Consider the following 17,737-nt stretch of genomic DNA (forward strand, 5'->3'; position numbering starts at 1 on the left):
GTCACCACAAGGTCAAAGGTCACAGGCAGGGGTCAATGAACTTTTAGGGCCCAATGTACTGTGCATTTAATTATGACTCCTAACTTTTGATCCTTAGGTCCATTTGTGAACAAGATAAAAAAAAAGTGTTGTACGTTTGTGGGCGAGACACATTACGGTACTTGCCTTGTTTGTTTATGTGCTTGTTTGTAATGCTGCCCTTAGTACCTGCCTGTTACATGGTCAAACATAATATAGTATGCAGTATAATAGTATGCAAATATACCAGGCCTGAGAGGCTCTGATTGGAACTATGTGCATTAGGTGACTTCAGTAGCACTCATTTTCTAAGGGGCACAGCCTCAAAGAAAATGATGCTACTGAAATCACCGAAGGCACATGGTTTTACCAGAACCTCTCAAAATGGCCTGATTTATTTGCCTTATCCCTCCCAATGGATTTCAAGAGTAGCAGCAAAGTAAAGTGGGTGGTTTACTGATCTAAAGTCATCTTTTTTTCCCTTTTTTTCACGCTCAAAATTACAATGTGAAAGTGTATGCATCGACTGTGTGGTGCCCTTTATCTTGCATAGCGTAGATGTTACACGTTTGATGGGAAACCGGACTGTGACGTGATGTCTCATGCGCATTATTCGCTTGTGACAAGAGTGTTGTGCGTGTGTTTAGCAAGTATTTCCATGGCTGTGTGATATAGTTTTTTACTATTTCCCTAGGGAGAATAGTAAAAACGCTGACGGGACAAGGATTTTCATGGTAGTAATATGTTTTGTCTTTTTCGGTGCTCTCGACCAATTAGGGGACTAGAAATGATTTGTGAGGGATGTAATGTTGACTATGCTGTTTATTTTTCAGGTTGTTTATTTAAAGGAAATTTATTAGTGTGTCCAGCTCTTTGCCGATTCAACAACATGCAAAAATATCATGATCCCCACATGACTGCAGATGTGCACATGTACATTACTCTGTTGATTATTGTATTCCACAATTGCAAAGTCAAAGTGAATATTTAAAGAAAGTTACATTTGGCAAAAATTCATATATGCTGTGTGTATGCCAGAATCTTGGAAATAACAAAATATAAGACTTATGCTCATTCCTCAGCAGGGAATGCAACAAGAGAAAAGAGAAAATTCTTACGATGTCTGCAGTACCGCGGATGAATTTGAGAAAATTATACATAGTTTTGATACTGACGTCATAAAATGGACCAATTTAACAGCAGCAGATGACATGTCACAGCTAAAACACTAATCATAAGTGCAGTCATTGTTACTGAAGAAAAGGTTGAATTACTTCGAATTATGCTAAATGTGATATTCTCTGAAAGAAGAGGTAGCACAGAACGATACTATGCCAGTGCCCAGCTTAGAAACCATCACTGGAAAGACTTATTCTAAGATTTTTGAAATGCAAGGGCCATCATATTTTTTGCATTTGAAAAGTATGTGTATATATGTGTAACAAGGAATGGAGTGAATGTGAATGAACAGCAAACCACCCAGCATGGCAGTGTGGCTGATTGCAATTGTAGCAAGGCCGAGTGAATGCTGACAATGACTTTTGCTGAAGTATTCGGGGCTTGCAAGTGCCTGAGAGACAGGAATATCACCTATTATTTAAAAGATTGTTGTTACTGTTGATTTTTTTAAAGCAGATTATTCAAGTGACACAGAAAAGTGCTTTATTCACTTTGCATTGGTATGGCATTTGTTGCAGCAAGATATCAATAAAATGTTCACCAAGGAAAACAGTTCCACCTTTGAACATGTGCATTGTCTATAGGATGTAGTCTTCTTTTGCTTGCTGATTACATTCAGTGACATCACAAATATCAGACATGTTCGGTGAGTTTTGATAGGTTTTTCAAAATAGAAAGGAGAATGGTATTCTCCTCACTTTATGTTGCACGAATCTTTTCTGTGAGGTCAGGAATTGTAATAACTCGGGCTTGCTTAAACTATATTTGCAATTTCATTACATATTATTCATTTATAGTATCTTTGAATAGACAGTTTAACCACTCATGAAACTTTTGGGGAAGTTCTGATTTGGAAAAAAAATAGACCTGCTAAATATCTCGCATACTTAATACTCTTGAATAGCCCTTTTGTTTCATGGGAGATTATATGGTACTGCAGAAATTATGTAGTGACCTTGGGGAGTCACTACTGTTGCATGGCAATGCATATTTCTAATTGTTGTTGTTGTTTGTTTTGTATGCGGTATTATTCTGTGATAAGCATTCAAAGGTCATTCTCATCTCTCTTGATCAAATCACTACTGCATGATGGCAGATGTTGTAATTTTGCCGCTAATATACTCAACCATTAGGCCCGACACAGTCCCGTTGCACAGGGGCCTGGGAATTGGGTGAAAAACTAATATTTGCCCATAACGTAATAAGTCACTTTGAGATGTGTATGTACCTGAAACTACTGCTAACGAAACAAACCAGTGAACTTAGCTCCCTGCCCTTATCTTGGGCAAAGAGGATGGAAGATAATTTTTCCCAAAATATTTGTTGCAGTGGCATTTAGCATGAAAAAATGACACACATTTGTCTGTTTGCTTAGTGCAACTATTAACAAACAAATCTTTAACCAAGAGTGATCAAGCAAGCTAATCAGGGGCACAGTTTGATCTGGCTTTGGTCAGAGCTTGCATGCAGATATTATTGGAGCAGTTGCATTTAGTAGATATGGGGCTTTTACACCCGGGTTTGTTTTGGTTTCTACATGCGCCTTGAGCAAAGTAATGGAAATGCAGTCAAGAAATTGCCAATTGCACTGAGCTGCCTTATGATGTGAGTAGTAAATGATGAAAAAATATTTATCTTTTAATTCATCACTGCATTTATCCAAGATAGCTTCCTTCTTAGTTCACAGTTTCCCCTTATGTCACTTTAAATCAAATTCCTTGACCAACAACTGATAACATGAAGGTTCACCATTTTGAGCAATGTTTGAAAAAATGTTTGAGATATCACATTTGGTACATATGTGTAGGTCAGATGTATCACAAAACATCCTACCATGTAAGCATTTTGCAATAAAGCTTAAAATGTAAGTAGATACCACTATTTTTGTCAATAAACCATAACTATATGGTTTAGTGTAGAAAGAGTTTTATTATATCACATTTTGTATATTTTAAGTACTTGAAATAAATACTGTTTCAAATTTTTAAAGTGGTACATGTAGTTTCTGTCTCAAACTCACATTTTAGAACTATTTTGAAGCACTATAGCTGTGTTTTTGTTTCATCTGTAGTAAATGGTAAATTATGCCTTTAATGTGATGACTTTCAGAGTTGTGTATCAACTTCCATCCAGTTTGAATGATATGACAGCAGTATATATGGTGTGCATGTGATGGCTCTCACATATAGCACTGAGCAAGCGTACAAGAAGAATCCACTTAACTTAAAATAGAAAAAAGAAATAAATTGCTTTTGACTTAAAACACTTTCCATGACAGAAGTGTCACTTGAGTACAATATTATCTTCCATCCTTTGAAAAATCTTCTATAGAATTCGTACAGATTAGTCGAAGTTAACTCTGTCAAACTGATTTGTCTTAGGCTAAAACTTGAAATGGACAGTTTCTTGTTATTTGTTTTTGTAGTTTACTTGCTTTTTTGCTTATCTGTTTAAATAATTCATATTGTATTGTATGTACGTTGGATATACATATACAGTACACATTTTTATGCTTTTTGTTGATTTAATTTTGCTTTAATGGCTGACCTAAGTAAGGCTCTTGTTTGTCCCACGGAGGTGGTCAAGTGTTTACATGATTCCCAGTTTTAAGTCCTGGTTTGTTTCACTGTCTCTTTATTGGACAGTAAAGCCAAATCAGTGATGACCTCCATGATAAAGTGGGTCACATTGTAAGTCTGTGCTCAGTGATATAAAAGAAATAAAGATAAGACCATAATTGGCATATTATCAGTTTACAGGCTCAAGGTTTACAATCGTTCCAAATTTATATCATTACTGGCCAACTATCTCTATTTGTCTCTCTCTCTCCTTCTCTTTATCTCTTCTCTCTTTTTCTTTTCTCTCTTTCTCTCTTTTATATTTACCTCTCTCTCTATATATATCTGTCTCTATCTCTCTCCCTCCCTCTCAATCTCTCTATATGTTCTTATGTATTGACTCCCTGAAGTTTTATTGCTCTCTCTTCCATATCTTCCACCAAGTCTTGTTCATTTTGGCAATTCCTTGAGCTTTATCTCCCTGTGTTTATTTCACAGTCCCCCCCCCCCCCCCCCCATGAGGTAATATCTTTGGCATGATATTTCTCTCTTCTCTTTTTTTTTTCTCGCACTCCTGTCTTATAAAAAAAGTGCAGTCTCACCTGTCTAGAGTGGCCACCCAAGGGAGACGATAAAAATGGATGTTGTAGACAGGCTTTTTAACATGGCTTTTATCTTGGGGGGGGGGGGGGGTTTCTTTTCAATTTTTTTTAAATTCCAGTATATGACAGGTGGCCATTGTAGGCAGGTGGTCACTAAGGCAGTATTACTGTATTGACTATAACTTTGCTGACTAGAGCTGCTTTCCAACCACAGACAGTCAAAAATTAAATTTGAATGCTTTCTTTCTTTTGATCTTGAATACCACTTAACAGAGTCAATAATCCAGGGCCCTGTTTTATCAAAAGATAAAATCAATTTTAACCCATTGAGGACGAGTCCCGAGTATACTCGGACAAGCATACGGGAAATGCATTTTGTAGCAAAAGCAAACCATCCTCAATGGGTTAAATGTCCTTAACCTCACCGGCTGCCGTAGACTTACAGTTGAAATCAACCATGTAATAAATTTTAACTCTTCATAAAATAGGGCCCAGAACATTTACTGTATCAAACCTATACAATGCTTTACCCTCATCACAGTTTGAAATTAATGTACTAGTGGTCTGAATGTGAGCAAATTCTTGAGATGTTTGCATGTAATGTAGAGTTCTGTTGTGCCAGTTGTCTTCAAGATATCATCATGAGTTTTATACCACCTTGTGGACTGAATGTTGATATTTCATCAGGTGGTGAGAAACACACAGGAGGTGGGCGTGAGTCTGGCAGTGATGCATGGAAACAGTACATGAGGCGGTCAACATGGTGAGTTCAACAAACTTTTACACACTGAGCACACATACTGTTGTCTACTGTGTCATGCTGGCAAGGGTGTTGTGCTAACTGGCACACTGCCCTCTAAAATGGGATTTATCTCTCATGCAAAGTCCTTGTGTTGATCTAGAGTCTCTCTCCCTCCCTACCTCCCTCTCTTCCCCCTTTCTTTCTTTCTCTCTCCTGAAGGTGACTTATCTCAGTGTGTCTTCAGTCTAAATATAGAAACATGTAGCTTACAAGTTACACAATCTTCATCTGACGGACTGACCTGATGCAATTCATTTTTAGTGCAAAGAAGTTGATGTCATCATACAACTACATTGTAGAGTAGACATCATCAGTTCCTTGGCTTAGTCAATGGACTTTGGAAAACCTTTCAAACCTTTAATAAGCAGTGACACTTTGTGGGTATCCAGCCACTTTAGATTTAAGGGCTTGCCAGTGAAAATCTTAAACTATATAAATATCTGATCACTGAAATTGGTATCATTTTCCTATTCTTGTCATATAAAAGCATTACCTATCCAATCAGTGCATGTCCTCTGAAAAATCAGTGTGAACACTTCATGCATCGATTCAATTTATTTCTATGCAGATTGTTTTGTAAACATCAAAGAAACATTAAAAAAAAATCTTTGTAAGCTCAATTTTGTTTCCTGTCTTTAGTGGTAGTAAATACAAAAAAATAAAGAAGTAGTACAAAAACAATGTTAGTTATTTAAAGGGATGGTACAGTACTGGTGGAGATGAGAATTGGGCTTTAACTTTTTGTGAGATACCAAGAAATCACTTATGATATAATACAGAACATACCATTTTAAGAGGAATTCAAAGTTTATTTGATGAAAATCGGGTTTGGAATGACTGGTACATCCAAAAACAAAGTAAAACAAAGCAATCATAAGAAAGTGTGGGTCCCACACTTTATTAGAATTGCTCTTTTTTTGATATCTCAGCCATTTCAAAACCAATTTTCATCGAATAAATGTTGAATTCCTCATAGAATTACATGCTATTTCATATTTCATAAGAGGTTTCTCATTATCTCACAAAAAGATGTTAGAAACCTGAAATTAGGTCTCAACCAGAACAATACGATCCCTTTAAAGAGTGAGGATAACTCAAGTTCAGGAGAATTTATGATAATTATAATGCAAAATAAAGGTAATATTTTTTACCCACAGTCTAGTTACCACACCATTATTATTGAGATTCTTATACCACATACCAGGAAGAAAACCCCCACTCAATTCTGTATCTCAGTTGAATCATAGTGTAGAAAGGAAATTATTGTTGTAATTCCAGTAAAATTATACCTGTTGCTTTTATGCAGTTATCAATGCAATACAAGTTTGCTGGCAATACACTGGGGAGTATTTTTTTTGTACTATATTGTGCAATAGTGTATATTGCAGGATGGTTCACGAGGGGTTTCAGCATGTCGCTGCAACATGTTCAAATTCTTATGCAGCTTTCTCAAAAGCCAGCAACATGCTATGCAACATCCTCAAGAATTTGCAAGAAAATTAATCTCAAAATAAAATGTATTCAAACATGTGAAAAACTTGTGCATATTGCATACTACATGCTTGTGATGTGCACTCTGTGTGCATACAATTTCTGCAATATTCTCAGATTCTGAGCTTGCAACATGCTTAAATTTCAAGTTGTAGACCTCCCTAAATTGTGCTTGTTGTACATACAGTACTCTGTATGTTACCATGTCAAAAAAAAAAAAAGAGCTCCTTGTGCCATCACCAGGGTACATGTGTAACTTGAAAATAGATGAAGCCACAGAATATTTCATGAGTGTGATGCTGCATCACAAAACCACCAAAATGTTGCTTGACACAGAATTAATCGTTAAGGGAAGATTGGAAAGAGAAGACTCTAAGATTTAAAGTAACATTTGACTCAATGCAAACAGACTTTCCTAGTCCAGTATTCTAAAATGATCAAAAGAAAGTACATCCTCTGGAAAAGTGTTCACCGAGAAACGAGGCTTTGACATTTAAACACTACATCTCATCTAGTGGTGCTCTGTGCAATGAATGGCACAAAACACAGGATTCTAAACTCATCAGCAACTACTGTATTTCAAAGGGACTGTCAGATTAAGCTGATATTTTGCACACTCATTAAAATACATTCTATTCATGACATAAATACCAACTTTGAAAGAAAAAGCATTATCTTCTTCCTTTTTTTAAGAATTGAAAAAGGAACACTTGGGCATACCTAATCATGCCAAAAAACAAACAAACAACAACAAAAACATAAAACTGAATTGTTTTGGAAAAACGCAAAAAAGAAAACATTTCCATTTATTGTGGAGTCCCAAAATTTGGAATATTGAGAAAAAAAAATGTGTCTTTCAGAAAATTAAAAGAGACCAGGTTTGCTCACTTCACCTATGAGGCCTCTTGTAAAATTGGTATATGCTATTTTCTGCTGGTTTTGTGATACATGGTAACATGTAATAAGTCTGGAGAAGATAATTGAAAATATATCTCTAATCTCAGTTGTAGAAGGATTTGTGCCTCAGTACACATTGTGGGTAAGGCCGTAATGCCGTAGACATGGTTCCAACTTTGATGACATCATACAGGATTTGTAGTGAGTTGATACGATCTTTTTCTGGGGGCAGTATGTGGCATGTGTCTACGCAGTGGTTGTCAGGACTGCCTCTTTGGAGTCTAAGACAAGTTAAACATTGGCAGCTCACTTGTTTGATTTAGTCACTCCTCATATGGGCTGGGTTGGGAGAATAAATCACATGGCAAATAGCTGATGCAGAGTTGAATGAACTTTCCCATTCCTTGCAGTGTGTGTATGTGTGTGTGTGTGTGTGTGTGTGCATGCATGTGTGAAAATGAGAGGGAGGGAGAGAGAGATTGCAAATATCCCAGGAAGGAAAAATAGGTTAAATACTGTAAAAGTGGTTTCTTTCGTGGTGGTTTTATTTTCGCGCTTTTCGCGCTTTGAGGTTGAACAGCAAATTTGATATCCTGTGAAAATGTTTTGAACTTGCCACTTGTTACAATAATATTGCGCACATGCACACACGAAGATTCCACACATTGAGTGTATTGATGGTCAACACACACACAGTGATACCGCGCAATGTAGGTACAAGCATGTTATGAAGTACTCGAGAGACGGGATTTTAGGTAAGCCTGCATTTGATTTTGATTTCTACTTAATAAGTAAAAGAATGATTGGATTATACATTGTACTTTGGGTTTTCATGTACAAGATAGAACAGTTTCTGCCAACTGTGAATTCACAGATTTTGCAGACTGTGAATTTAAACACACCCGAAAACGTTGGCACCAATGGAAACCGCGAAAGTATCTGTACGCGAAAGAAACCACTTTTACAGTAGTGTGTTGTACAAATGCTGATCAGTGAACAGTGTTCAGGGTGAATGATCTGATTGGCATGTTTTCAGAGAAAAAGAAAGGCAATATGTGCAAGCAGCTGGCTTGCGCTGTATAAAAAGTGATGCTTTAATAGGGCTCATTCACTGCTGTTTCAAAGAAATCAACTTCAGCTGGCTGTCAGGCTGTGCATTTTATTTCTAAATGTATAACTTAACCCGTTGAGGATTGGCCAGTTTTGCTACAACACGCATTTCTCATAGACCCCTGCCCGAGTGTACTCGGGACTCCTCCTCAACGGGTTAATGTAACATGGTACTTTTTTACTTTTATATCTAGACTTATGTTATTAGTGAGTCACTGGCAGGACTTTGTACTTGTGATTTTTGACTGTTAAAAACCTCTGTAAGACCATGGCACTATGTTTGTAGCTCCATGGTAAAATATTTCCTTCTTGAACATACAGTACATACATACAATGTACTTTATAAAGTGATTTCAACTTACCTTTCCTTCAATTTTGTATTACCAGGCAGAGTGGTATGCTAATGTGTTATATGTGTTATGTCTATCATTTCCCCTGCAGCACTGTCAACTACAGCAAGGAGCTCCCTCTTGCCCAGGGGGTGAAGTTCGAGTAGACGTGGACACACAGCCCCTATTCATCTGACACACATAATGCAATTATGCTGCAGAGAGAACGGCAAACACTCTGTACAGTTCATTGTGCAGGAGTTTAAGGAATAACACAGAAGGAGAATGAGTGAGCTAGGGAGAGAAGGATGAGAAGAAATATCTGGAGGAGGAGAAAAAAAAAGGAATGTGAACATAGACTGATTAAGAAATATTGGTACAGTAAATGCAGACAAGGCTGATAGTTTAAGAAAGTGAAAACCATTGAAATCTAGAACTGGAGTGAAAAGAGACTGAAACTTGGCTGAAGATGTGATATATGGAATGAGGCCAATCATTAATCTTCTATCATGAAGTTTTATAGTTCTGCTCACCTGGACATTGTACATTAATCATTCAAGTTCTTTATTTCTAAGAGGAGTCTGCAGAGTGCAGATAAGCCTCTTATTTCTTTTTCGTAGTGGTGGTTGTCAAACAGCCGTTTATCTTTGTTTTAGATGCTTTTCCACAATACTTTCTTCTTGTTTTGTTTCGAGTGTGTGGTAGGGAGGCTTGGCGTATTATGGTCTTCAACTTGGTTGATAGGTGTATGTAATATTTTCTGTCAGAAAAGAAAAAAGCTTTTGGCATACCCACTCTTGAGTCACAGATCTGGATGTTTTATCATTACGGCAGGGTGGCCCTGTACTTATGAACATTTTTAGGATCTTTATGGCTTGCAACGAGGCACAAAAGAACTTCTGTAAGAAATAACTGTAAGCAGCATCATATTTCTGTTACATTTACCACCATGTCAGACAGAATTTTCTCTCGATTAATCATGCCAAAAACTTGTTTTAGATAGTCTATCTATATGTTTGCCTTTTAGTGGAATACATGCCAATTTTGACTTTGCCGACAAGACATTTTTTTTTTAAATCCTTATGCTTTCATGTGTGAAAAGAGCAATTCTGCCAATAGTAAAGACGTAAGGCATATTACAATGGAAAGTATTCACGTATCTTCAGAATTTTAAAGTTAACTTTTTAAAGAGATACTGTAAGTTGACAGAATGCTATTTACTTTCCGGTTTTTATGGTTTTATTGCTGTGGGTGCAAAATCTTCTGTTCTCATCATTGTCACTGTCAAAAAAGAGAAAGGAATCCGTGATTAGAATTATTTTCTCTTTCCCCCACAACTGTGCTTTGCTGTTGGGCACAGCTACTGGAAGGCCTTCTTCACTGGCACAAATGCATGTACTGTATGTGGAAACTAACAGCCACCATGAAGAGATAACCTAATCCTCTTACTCCTGACTATGTCACCATGATGGACTGAGCCACATTGTTATGCTTGAGTGGCCTGGCTAGCTTTGAATACAGTCAGATCAAGTTTTGAGGAATTACAAAATATGAATGCAGACAAAAAGCTTGGCAAGTTGCACCTAAATGCCTGAGCACATAAAGGGTTGAGTACTTGTATTTGACTTTCACCGACACGCAGTAAAAGAACTCACAATGGAAATATTTACCACAAATGCGTAAGAAGGTATGTCTTTATTTTGATAAAGTATGTCTTTATTTGGTGAATGAACAACATGTCATTTAAGAACCCATGATGAAAATATTTACCTCAAATGGGTAAAAAAGTATGTCTTTATTTTGATGAATATGAAAGAACCACACACAGTACACATGTATAAGAACCCATAATGAACATTTTGATTACATTTGGGCCCAAAAGATATCCCATTATTTTGATGAATGTGAAAGAAAAAGCATGCAAATGTCCAAATGAAGTGACATCTGTAAAAGGCTTTGAATGATTTTGGTTCTAGAGTTTCTTCTAAAATAGCCTTGTAAAGGTATTGATCAGGTATTTGTTGTGAATTTTAATTACTTTCATGTCAAAAGTGGGCATAAACTGAAAAAAAAATTGCTGCCAGTAACTCAGAGTGCCATGCATTTTTAGAGATGCATCATAATTTGCATGATCATGAATTTTTGTCAAATTGAATGTCTTAAAGGCATATTATCATGTTTGTGAATAAACATTTATTTTCTTCCTAGCAAGATGTTGATTCTGTATTCTTGATTAAAGTTGATCATCACATGAGTACACGCATTGAAATGCCAATGTGTCAGAGTGCATAATCAGACACTGCACAGTAAACTTTATTTATTTCATCTTCTTGGAGTCAGCTTGCATTGTGGCATATGTACATGCCATCAAAGTGCAAAGAAATTTTGCTTGTGAGAAAATGTTATGCTGAGCATGTTGTAGATGTTCCCTTTTTTTTTTTCAATTCAGTTCAATTGAATTGAATTGAAAAAAAAGGGAACATTTTGTTCCCTTCAAGCGTGCATGAAACTTTTTCTTGCCAATTCAAGGGACGGCAGTATTGATAATCATGGATTTTACTGTCCTCATGATTACAACATGATCACAGAGGTTACTATTCTCACCCATAACCATACTACTGTACACACATACACTCACACTCCTCGATACACACATGACAAAATAGGTGTATGTATGAGTATGATCTGCCTGCCTGGATGTAAAAATAATAGATATTGAACAAGAAGGTAATTTCCTTCAATGTATACACCTTATAGACACAAGTTCCTTGATTCACAACCATAATTCTTCTCTTTACATGATCTGATTAAATTATTTAGAAACTTTTGTAATTCATCATAATTTGGGGTGGGATGGGTGCTAGACACACAGTCACGCAACAATGAAATCTTGTTTTGTTTTGGTTTTGGTTTTTTGCAATTTACATAATCAACGTATAATATATATTGTGTACTGTTCTGATTGAAAATTTGTCAAATAGTCCACTTGAAGTGTACACCAAATCACTGAAATTCAATAAAAGAAAAAAAAACACACCAAACAAACAAGAAACAAAATTTCCCTTTTACTTCTGTTGGAAGGGGATACCCCTTCCACATGTTTCCCCACCCGAATGCTGCGCGGTGATATTAGATTTTGAGCGTTAAATGAGAAAGTCACACAAGAATTAGAAAAAAAAAAGTCATTTGTTTTTGTTTTCGTTTGTTGTTGTTGTTTGTTTGTGTTTTGTTTTTGTTTTTTGTTTTTTTGTTTTTTTTTTTTGGGGGGGGGGGGGGCAATTTTACAAAATAGCCAATGTATAATCTTACTTCCTTGAAAAATTTCCAGGTATCTCATTCAATGTGTGAACCACATATTCGTTGAATATTAACTCTACAATAATGCAAAAGCTCCCTCGTGTGAGAAGAGGGAGATACCACTTCCCATACCCTCCCTCTGCTCGGTCGCTACGCTTAGCTGTTAATTTGAAGTATTTTGAGTAGTTTAGTAAATCGCGCAGCAATTTAAGATTTTTTTTTCTTTGCTAATTAGATGAAATAACTAATTTATTGTCCTACTTAATTGATAGAAGATATTCCAAGTACCAGGGCCAAGTACATAATTATGTATGTCACCCAAAACGTGAGCCTAGTTGAATTTCAATTTTTAAAATGCCAAAGCTTCCTCGTAGGGATGGGAAATACCCCCTCCTACCCCCCCCCCCCCCCATATATACAATGTATATTAAAAAGAAAATGGAGCATTTTCTTGCCCCTCCCCCTGAGACGTCAGGTTCTATTTTTGTCACTTCTTTTCGCATTTAGGATCTGTAACACCTACAGACTATTGGCTACGCACTCTACTTTATTTTGCACTCGCTCAAAAGTCGACATTGTTCTTTCATTAGCTCTTGTCCACACCCCACCCCAACCTCGACAATAGCCGTACTCGGTTATGAAACCAATTAGCCCGGACTTCGACCCCAAGGTATCAAGTACCGATTGCATTGGCTCATGGCATGTGATTAAGTGTTGAAATAACAGGGTTGAGGAGATATGTAAGTTTGGCATAAAATGCAATTCAATACACTGTATTTCCAGTAAATACCGTGTTGCAATTATCATGGTAACGTTCATGAACTGGGTTCTTACACGTCTGGTTGCTGCATGGAGCAGTGTTTATCTAAAAATAGCGAATTACCAGAACAGCAACAACAACAACAAAACAAAGAACAAAGGTATAATAATACTAATGAAAATTTTCGCAGTTTATGCAATGAATTAAAGTCTTCCTCTTGACCTTTGTCATAAAGATAATTCTGCATGCATGTGCCACCATATTTCGTGTAGTATGAAGCACTTCTTATAGATTCTGTCAAATTTCAAAATTCTATTAGTAGGGCGTACTTGCCTGCGCAAAGTTGTGTTCATCAAGTTGAATATAAGAGGGGCGCACCGGGCGCGCGCCCCTCTTTAATTTTCTGAAAGATTTGATTTTTCAGAAAATTCTGAAATTCGCCTTTCAACCGATGAAACCCGGAAGGGGCACCAGAAATATACAGGTGTATATATATTTTTTTTCGTCGCCCTTTACGAAAATCCTGGATCCGCCCCTGATGATTATTACATGTACTGTATTATCATTACTACAACATAATTCCACCATCAATGTTATCGTCATTCTTGCACGCCAATCCGAATATAAAACACTAGAAACCGTACAGCGTTACATCAGACGAGGAAATTGAGTCTGGTTTTCACTATAGGCACACTCTAAATACTTAATAATTATTAAGCAAATCAGACCTAACTAATAATGATGACTAATCTTGAAACCATACCTGCGACTCTGCACGGAATGACACAGTTCAATTCTTCATTTTCCTCCATTATTCTTAGCCTTTATTGATCTTTTGGGCTTAAAAAATGTTATAGAGATCATAGGTATATTTTTGTAACTGCATTCATGTTTTTTTTAATGTGTATTATTTGTGTTTTGTTTTTATTGTTACATGGAAGAGCATTTTACGCATGAATGACAACTTGTTCATTTCTGCAATTTTTACTTTTGTGCCTTGGAAGAGAATAACAAAGGCATTCACTCATGCGTAAATTTTCCCTTTTTATGGACTTACCAAGTTGATAGCCAATTAAATTACCTTTCACATGATACATAATACATTAATATTTTGCCAAAAATTCTATGAAAAATATAAACTCAAAAAAGTGTTTACCTTCTTTTTTTGCTGAGTGTATTTCAATATACATGAATACGAACACGTTGGATGTTAAACATGGATCTATCATTCGTGATGACTGCCGTGCATGTGCATGATATGTGTATGATACTCGTTCTCATTCACGTGTAATCTATTCACATGTTCATTCTATTAATTCCGCCGATCACTACCACGTCAACTGCCGTTTATATTTATCTATTTATGAAGCTAGCTATTAATCTATTATCTGTCCGTCATGTTTCTGTTTAATTATAGCCAGTAGCTCAACCTGTGAGATTAAAAACAAGTTCAGAAATATTTCGGTATCGACTTGTCTTATAGGATTTGAGTCAAACTGAAACGAACGCTTCGTCGTAACAATTTGCCCACGAGCCAATGAGAAGAGAACATAAAGTGAAACAGATCTAAAATATGATTTATCTCTCATGATCTCCCATCTCTGACTCTCATCCGGTCATGTGTCGACATATCCCGTGTGGAATGTCATTTACAGAATATCGTCATTTGACACTGCACACATCTACAGTATAGCGACTGGACAGGCATGTTTATTTCATGGAGTAATTACAAGCTTTTATTTCTGTCAACAAGCTATTGTCGATTGCAAATCATATATTGTAAAACTCGGTAAACACAAAATGATGAAAATAAAAAGGACCCAAAATGAATAAGAAAATAAAAATAGACAAAGGGAAGCATTGACTACAGTCGCAGGTCTGCTTATCATTATAAGGTCGTTCATTATTTGGATAAGTGTGGTCAAGTGCAATCAGAAATGCGTCCTTGCGACAATCTAGATGAGTGATAGAAGAATATTTTATATTTGTTATATTCTCTTCATATTTAGTACTGTTTTGATAGTACTGTTGAGAGTCTATTTGACGTGCAATGGGAAACTGTTATTTCGCGATCAATTTGGTAAAATATTGAACTTGGAAATGTTTTCCTTTCGATATGGGAGTCGTGCCAATTGATGTTGACCTGTCTTGAACAATGTCAAGAGGAAGGGCTCAGGATTATCTAAGCTGGTAATTAAAAATGATGCTCCAGGGGAACAATACAATTATTACAAAAGCATGTGACATAGATTATACGTATACAGGGCCTACTACAGTATTATAATTATATTTATATATCAAACAGTAACCATTTCTTTATTTCCTTTTTTCCCTTTTATTCAGTTCGTTCAATGCTGTCTATGTCGATATCATGTTAACCCGCAATGACCGGTAAGAGGGTTTCTGTGCACATTCTAGATACCGGTAATGAAGAACGTTGATCCGCCCTCTGAATAAACAAAGCACTGAACGCCTTTTTCGCGGTCACACATTACACACACACACACACACTCAATCACACATACAAATACCGTCCTTGTGAAGCTCAGAGCCTAATAGCCGTTCGCATACATGCAGATCTACCTTGTTAATAAATAACTTAGCATATCTAAGTTCAGATAGGAAGATGTAAGTCGTCAATTGTCCAATATATTCTTATTAACTGAGTGGTCTCGCGTCATTGTTCCTTGTAGGCCTGTGCAAGTCAGTTCAATCAAATCTAGTCTCATCTTCTGTACGTGTCGAGCAGCCTACATCGTAATTATTTGATGTACAGCTTTAATTTGAACGCTCAGCTGTTTGAGGAAAGACGTGATCAATTGACTTTCTCTACATTATTGTTATCACATTTCCACAGGGCGCGCAACTTGCCTATCACTTTCGTCCTTAAGTTTTTCGTATCGCATATAGATTTCATCTGAGGATTAGGACGGCCTGAGACTCCTTGCGCATAATATGATTAGTTTCCAAAAGAGATTTTCTTAACGTGCTCGCTTGATCCCTCATCTGAAGTTATTTCACAGCAATGACGAACGCGAACGCCAAGATTGACTCAGCTGCTAATAACGTCAACAGTACTGACAAGTCCGTCAAGGAAGCATGGCCTACGGAAGACACGACGCACAGTGAAGAATGTCAAGCGATGGAAAAGATTCCTTTAACCTCCGAGGAGAAAGTAAAAGAGCCTCTCCGTGTCATTTTGTGGACTGCCCCTAGATCCCTCTCCACAGCTTTTGAGCGATGCATGACGATGGTGCCGAATTCGAAGATCTTCAACGAAATGTATGCCGCAGCGTACCTTCTGGGACCTAATCGTCAAAAACAGTGGTGGCCAAAGTTGACTCCAAAGCATTCGTTCAAATACTGCAAGACGCGGCTCGAGAGGGATCTTTCCGAATATGATTTTGTCTTTGCCAAGGATTTCGCCCTCGGCATGCATGAACATACCGACATGCTACCGAAGGGTTACCAGCATACATTCCTCATTAGGCATCCGCAAAAGATGTTCACATCTCTTCGGAAAACGCTCTGCGCATCGAAGCTTATCAAATATCTTAGTTTGGGTGGAAAGATTCAGAGATGTTTTCCGGGCAAGGGGTACTTCTATCAGGACATGTGGGAGCTGTACCAATATCTGACAAAGCAAGAAGATCAGCCTGTTCCAATCATCCTTGACGCAGATGATATCATCAGAGACCCTGAAACCATGATTAGAAAGTATTGTGAAAGCATCGGTCTCACTTTCCAGCCAGAAATTTTGAAGTGGAACAAAGCGGAGCTGTCCGAGCTTCCGTGGGAAGGTGCAAAGATCTTCAGGGCGGCAAACTGGTTGATCGGCTACTACAACAACGCGCTCAGGAGTACGGGCTTTGTAAGGAAAGATCGAAGCAGTTCGGCGGGAGCGAGAACCACTTCGCCAACAGACGCACGAGATGCTGCCGACAGGACGGGCCAAGTACCAGCTGCTGAGGGAAACAAAGACGATATCAAGGTCTCGGACATGACATCGACTGACCAGGCACCTGGGGAGCAGAACGGGAACAATAGTGATAGACAAAATAGTCCTGCTGTCAGTGATACACCTACTACTTCCCTTGATCCACCCGATATTGATTACACGGTGTCCATGCATCCTGATGTCTTGTATGCAGTCGAGTATAGCATGCCGTTCTACAAAGAGTTGTATTCTAGAAGAATTGTACTCGACAAGGTGGCTCGTATACCCACCTGCTGATGAACAGTTAGTCTTTGCAATAATGCCATGGACAATTATCCCTGATTTCGTGCAATTATGGTCTCACAGACTCAGTACATATTGACTGATATATTTTCATGGATATATAGGATGACGCTGTGTATAATCAGAGATAGAAGATGGTTTGATTATGAATATACTTTACCTTCATTCAAAACTTAACTTTCGAGTAAAACCTAAACGCCTGAGAGATTAGCTTAGCAAAGGACTTTGTAAGCCTTTGCGAAACGGGATATGATTGTAGGCCTGTGCGAAACGAGGTATGATTCTATTCTTTATTGAAGCGAGGATGAGAACACCGTGAGGTCTTCCTGTATCTTTGCAGAAGAATCATATACCTTGTGGCTTCTCATGTTAATTTATTCACGACTACAGCTGTATACGACGCTACTCCTGGTAGACTGTAAATTATTTTATAAAGTATTTATGACGGACGAAA

The 17,737-nt window shown here is 37.4% G+C and overlaps 2 protein-coding genes across 2 annotated transcripts in view; both read left to right on the forward strand.

Annotated features, from left to right (window-relative positions):
* Window positions 1-11,187, forward strand: part of LOC139738180 (alpha-aminoadipic semialdehyde dehydrogenase-like) — a 62,913-nt gene extending 51,726 nt beyond the window's left edge. The window contains exons 17-18 of the mRNA XM_071648840.1: window positions 5,045-5,120; window positions 9,099-11,187. Coding sequence (XP_071504941.1) covers window positions 5,045-5,120; window positions 9,099-9,153 — 131 coding nt within the window. The 3' untranslated portion in view covers window positions 9,154-11,187. The remainder of the gene's footprint in view (window positions 1-5,044; window positions 5,121-9,098) is intronic.
* Window positions 11,188-16,068: 4,881 nt separating this feature from the next.
* Window positions 16,069-17,277, forward strand: LOC139738188 (uncharacterized). The gene is made up of 2 exons (XM_071648847.1): window positions 16,069-16,916; window positions 17,142-17,277. Exons 1-2 carry the CDS (start codon window positions 16,069-16,071, stop codon window positions 17,275-17,277), a joined length of 984 nt encoding a protein of 327 aa, XP_071504948.1.
* The last annotated feature ends 460 nt before the right edge of the window (window positions 17,278-17,737 follow it).

The sequence above is a fragment of the Diadema antillarum genome, unplaced genomic scaffold (genome assembly GCF_040938485.1).
Source record: "Diadema antillarum isolate AM-2024a unplaced genomic scaffold, OU_Dant_1.0 seq00000728_RagTag, whole genome shotgun sequence".
NCBI classification, from domain to species: Eukaryota; Metazoa; Echinodermata; class Echinoidea; order Diadematoida; family Diadematidae; genus Diadema; species Diadema antillarum.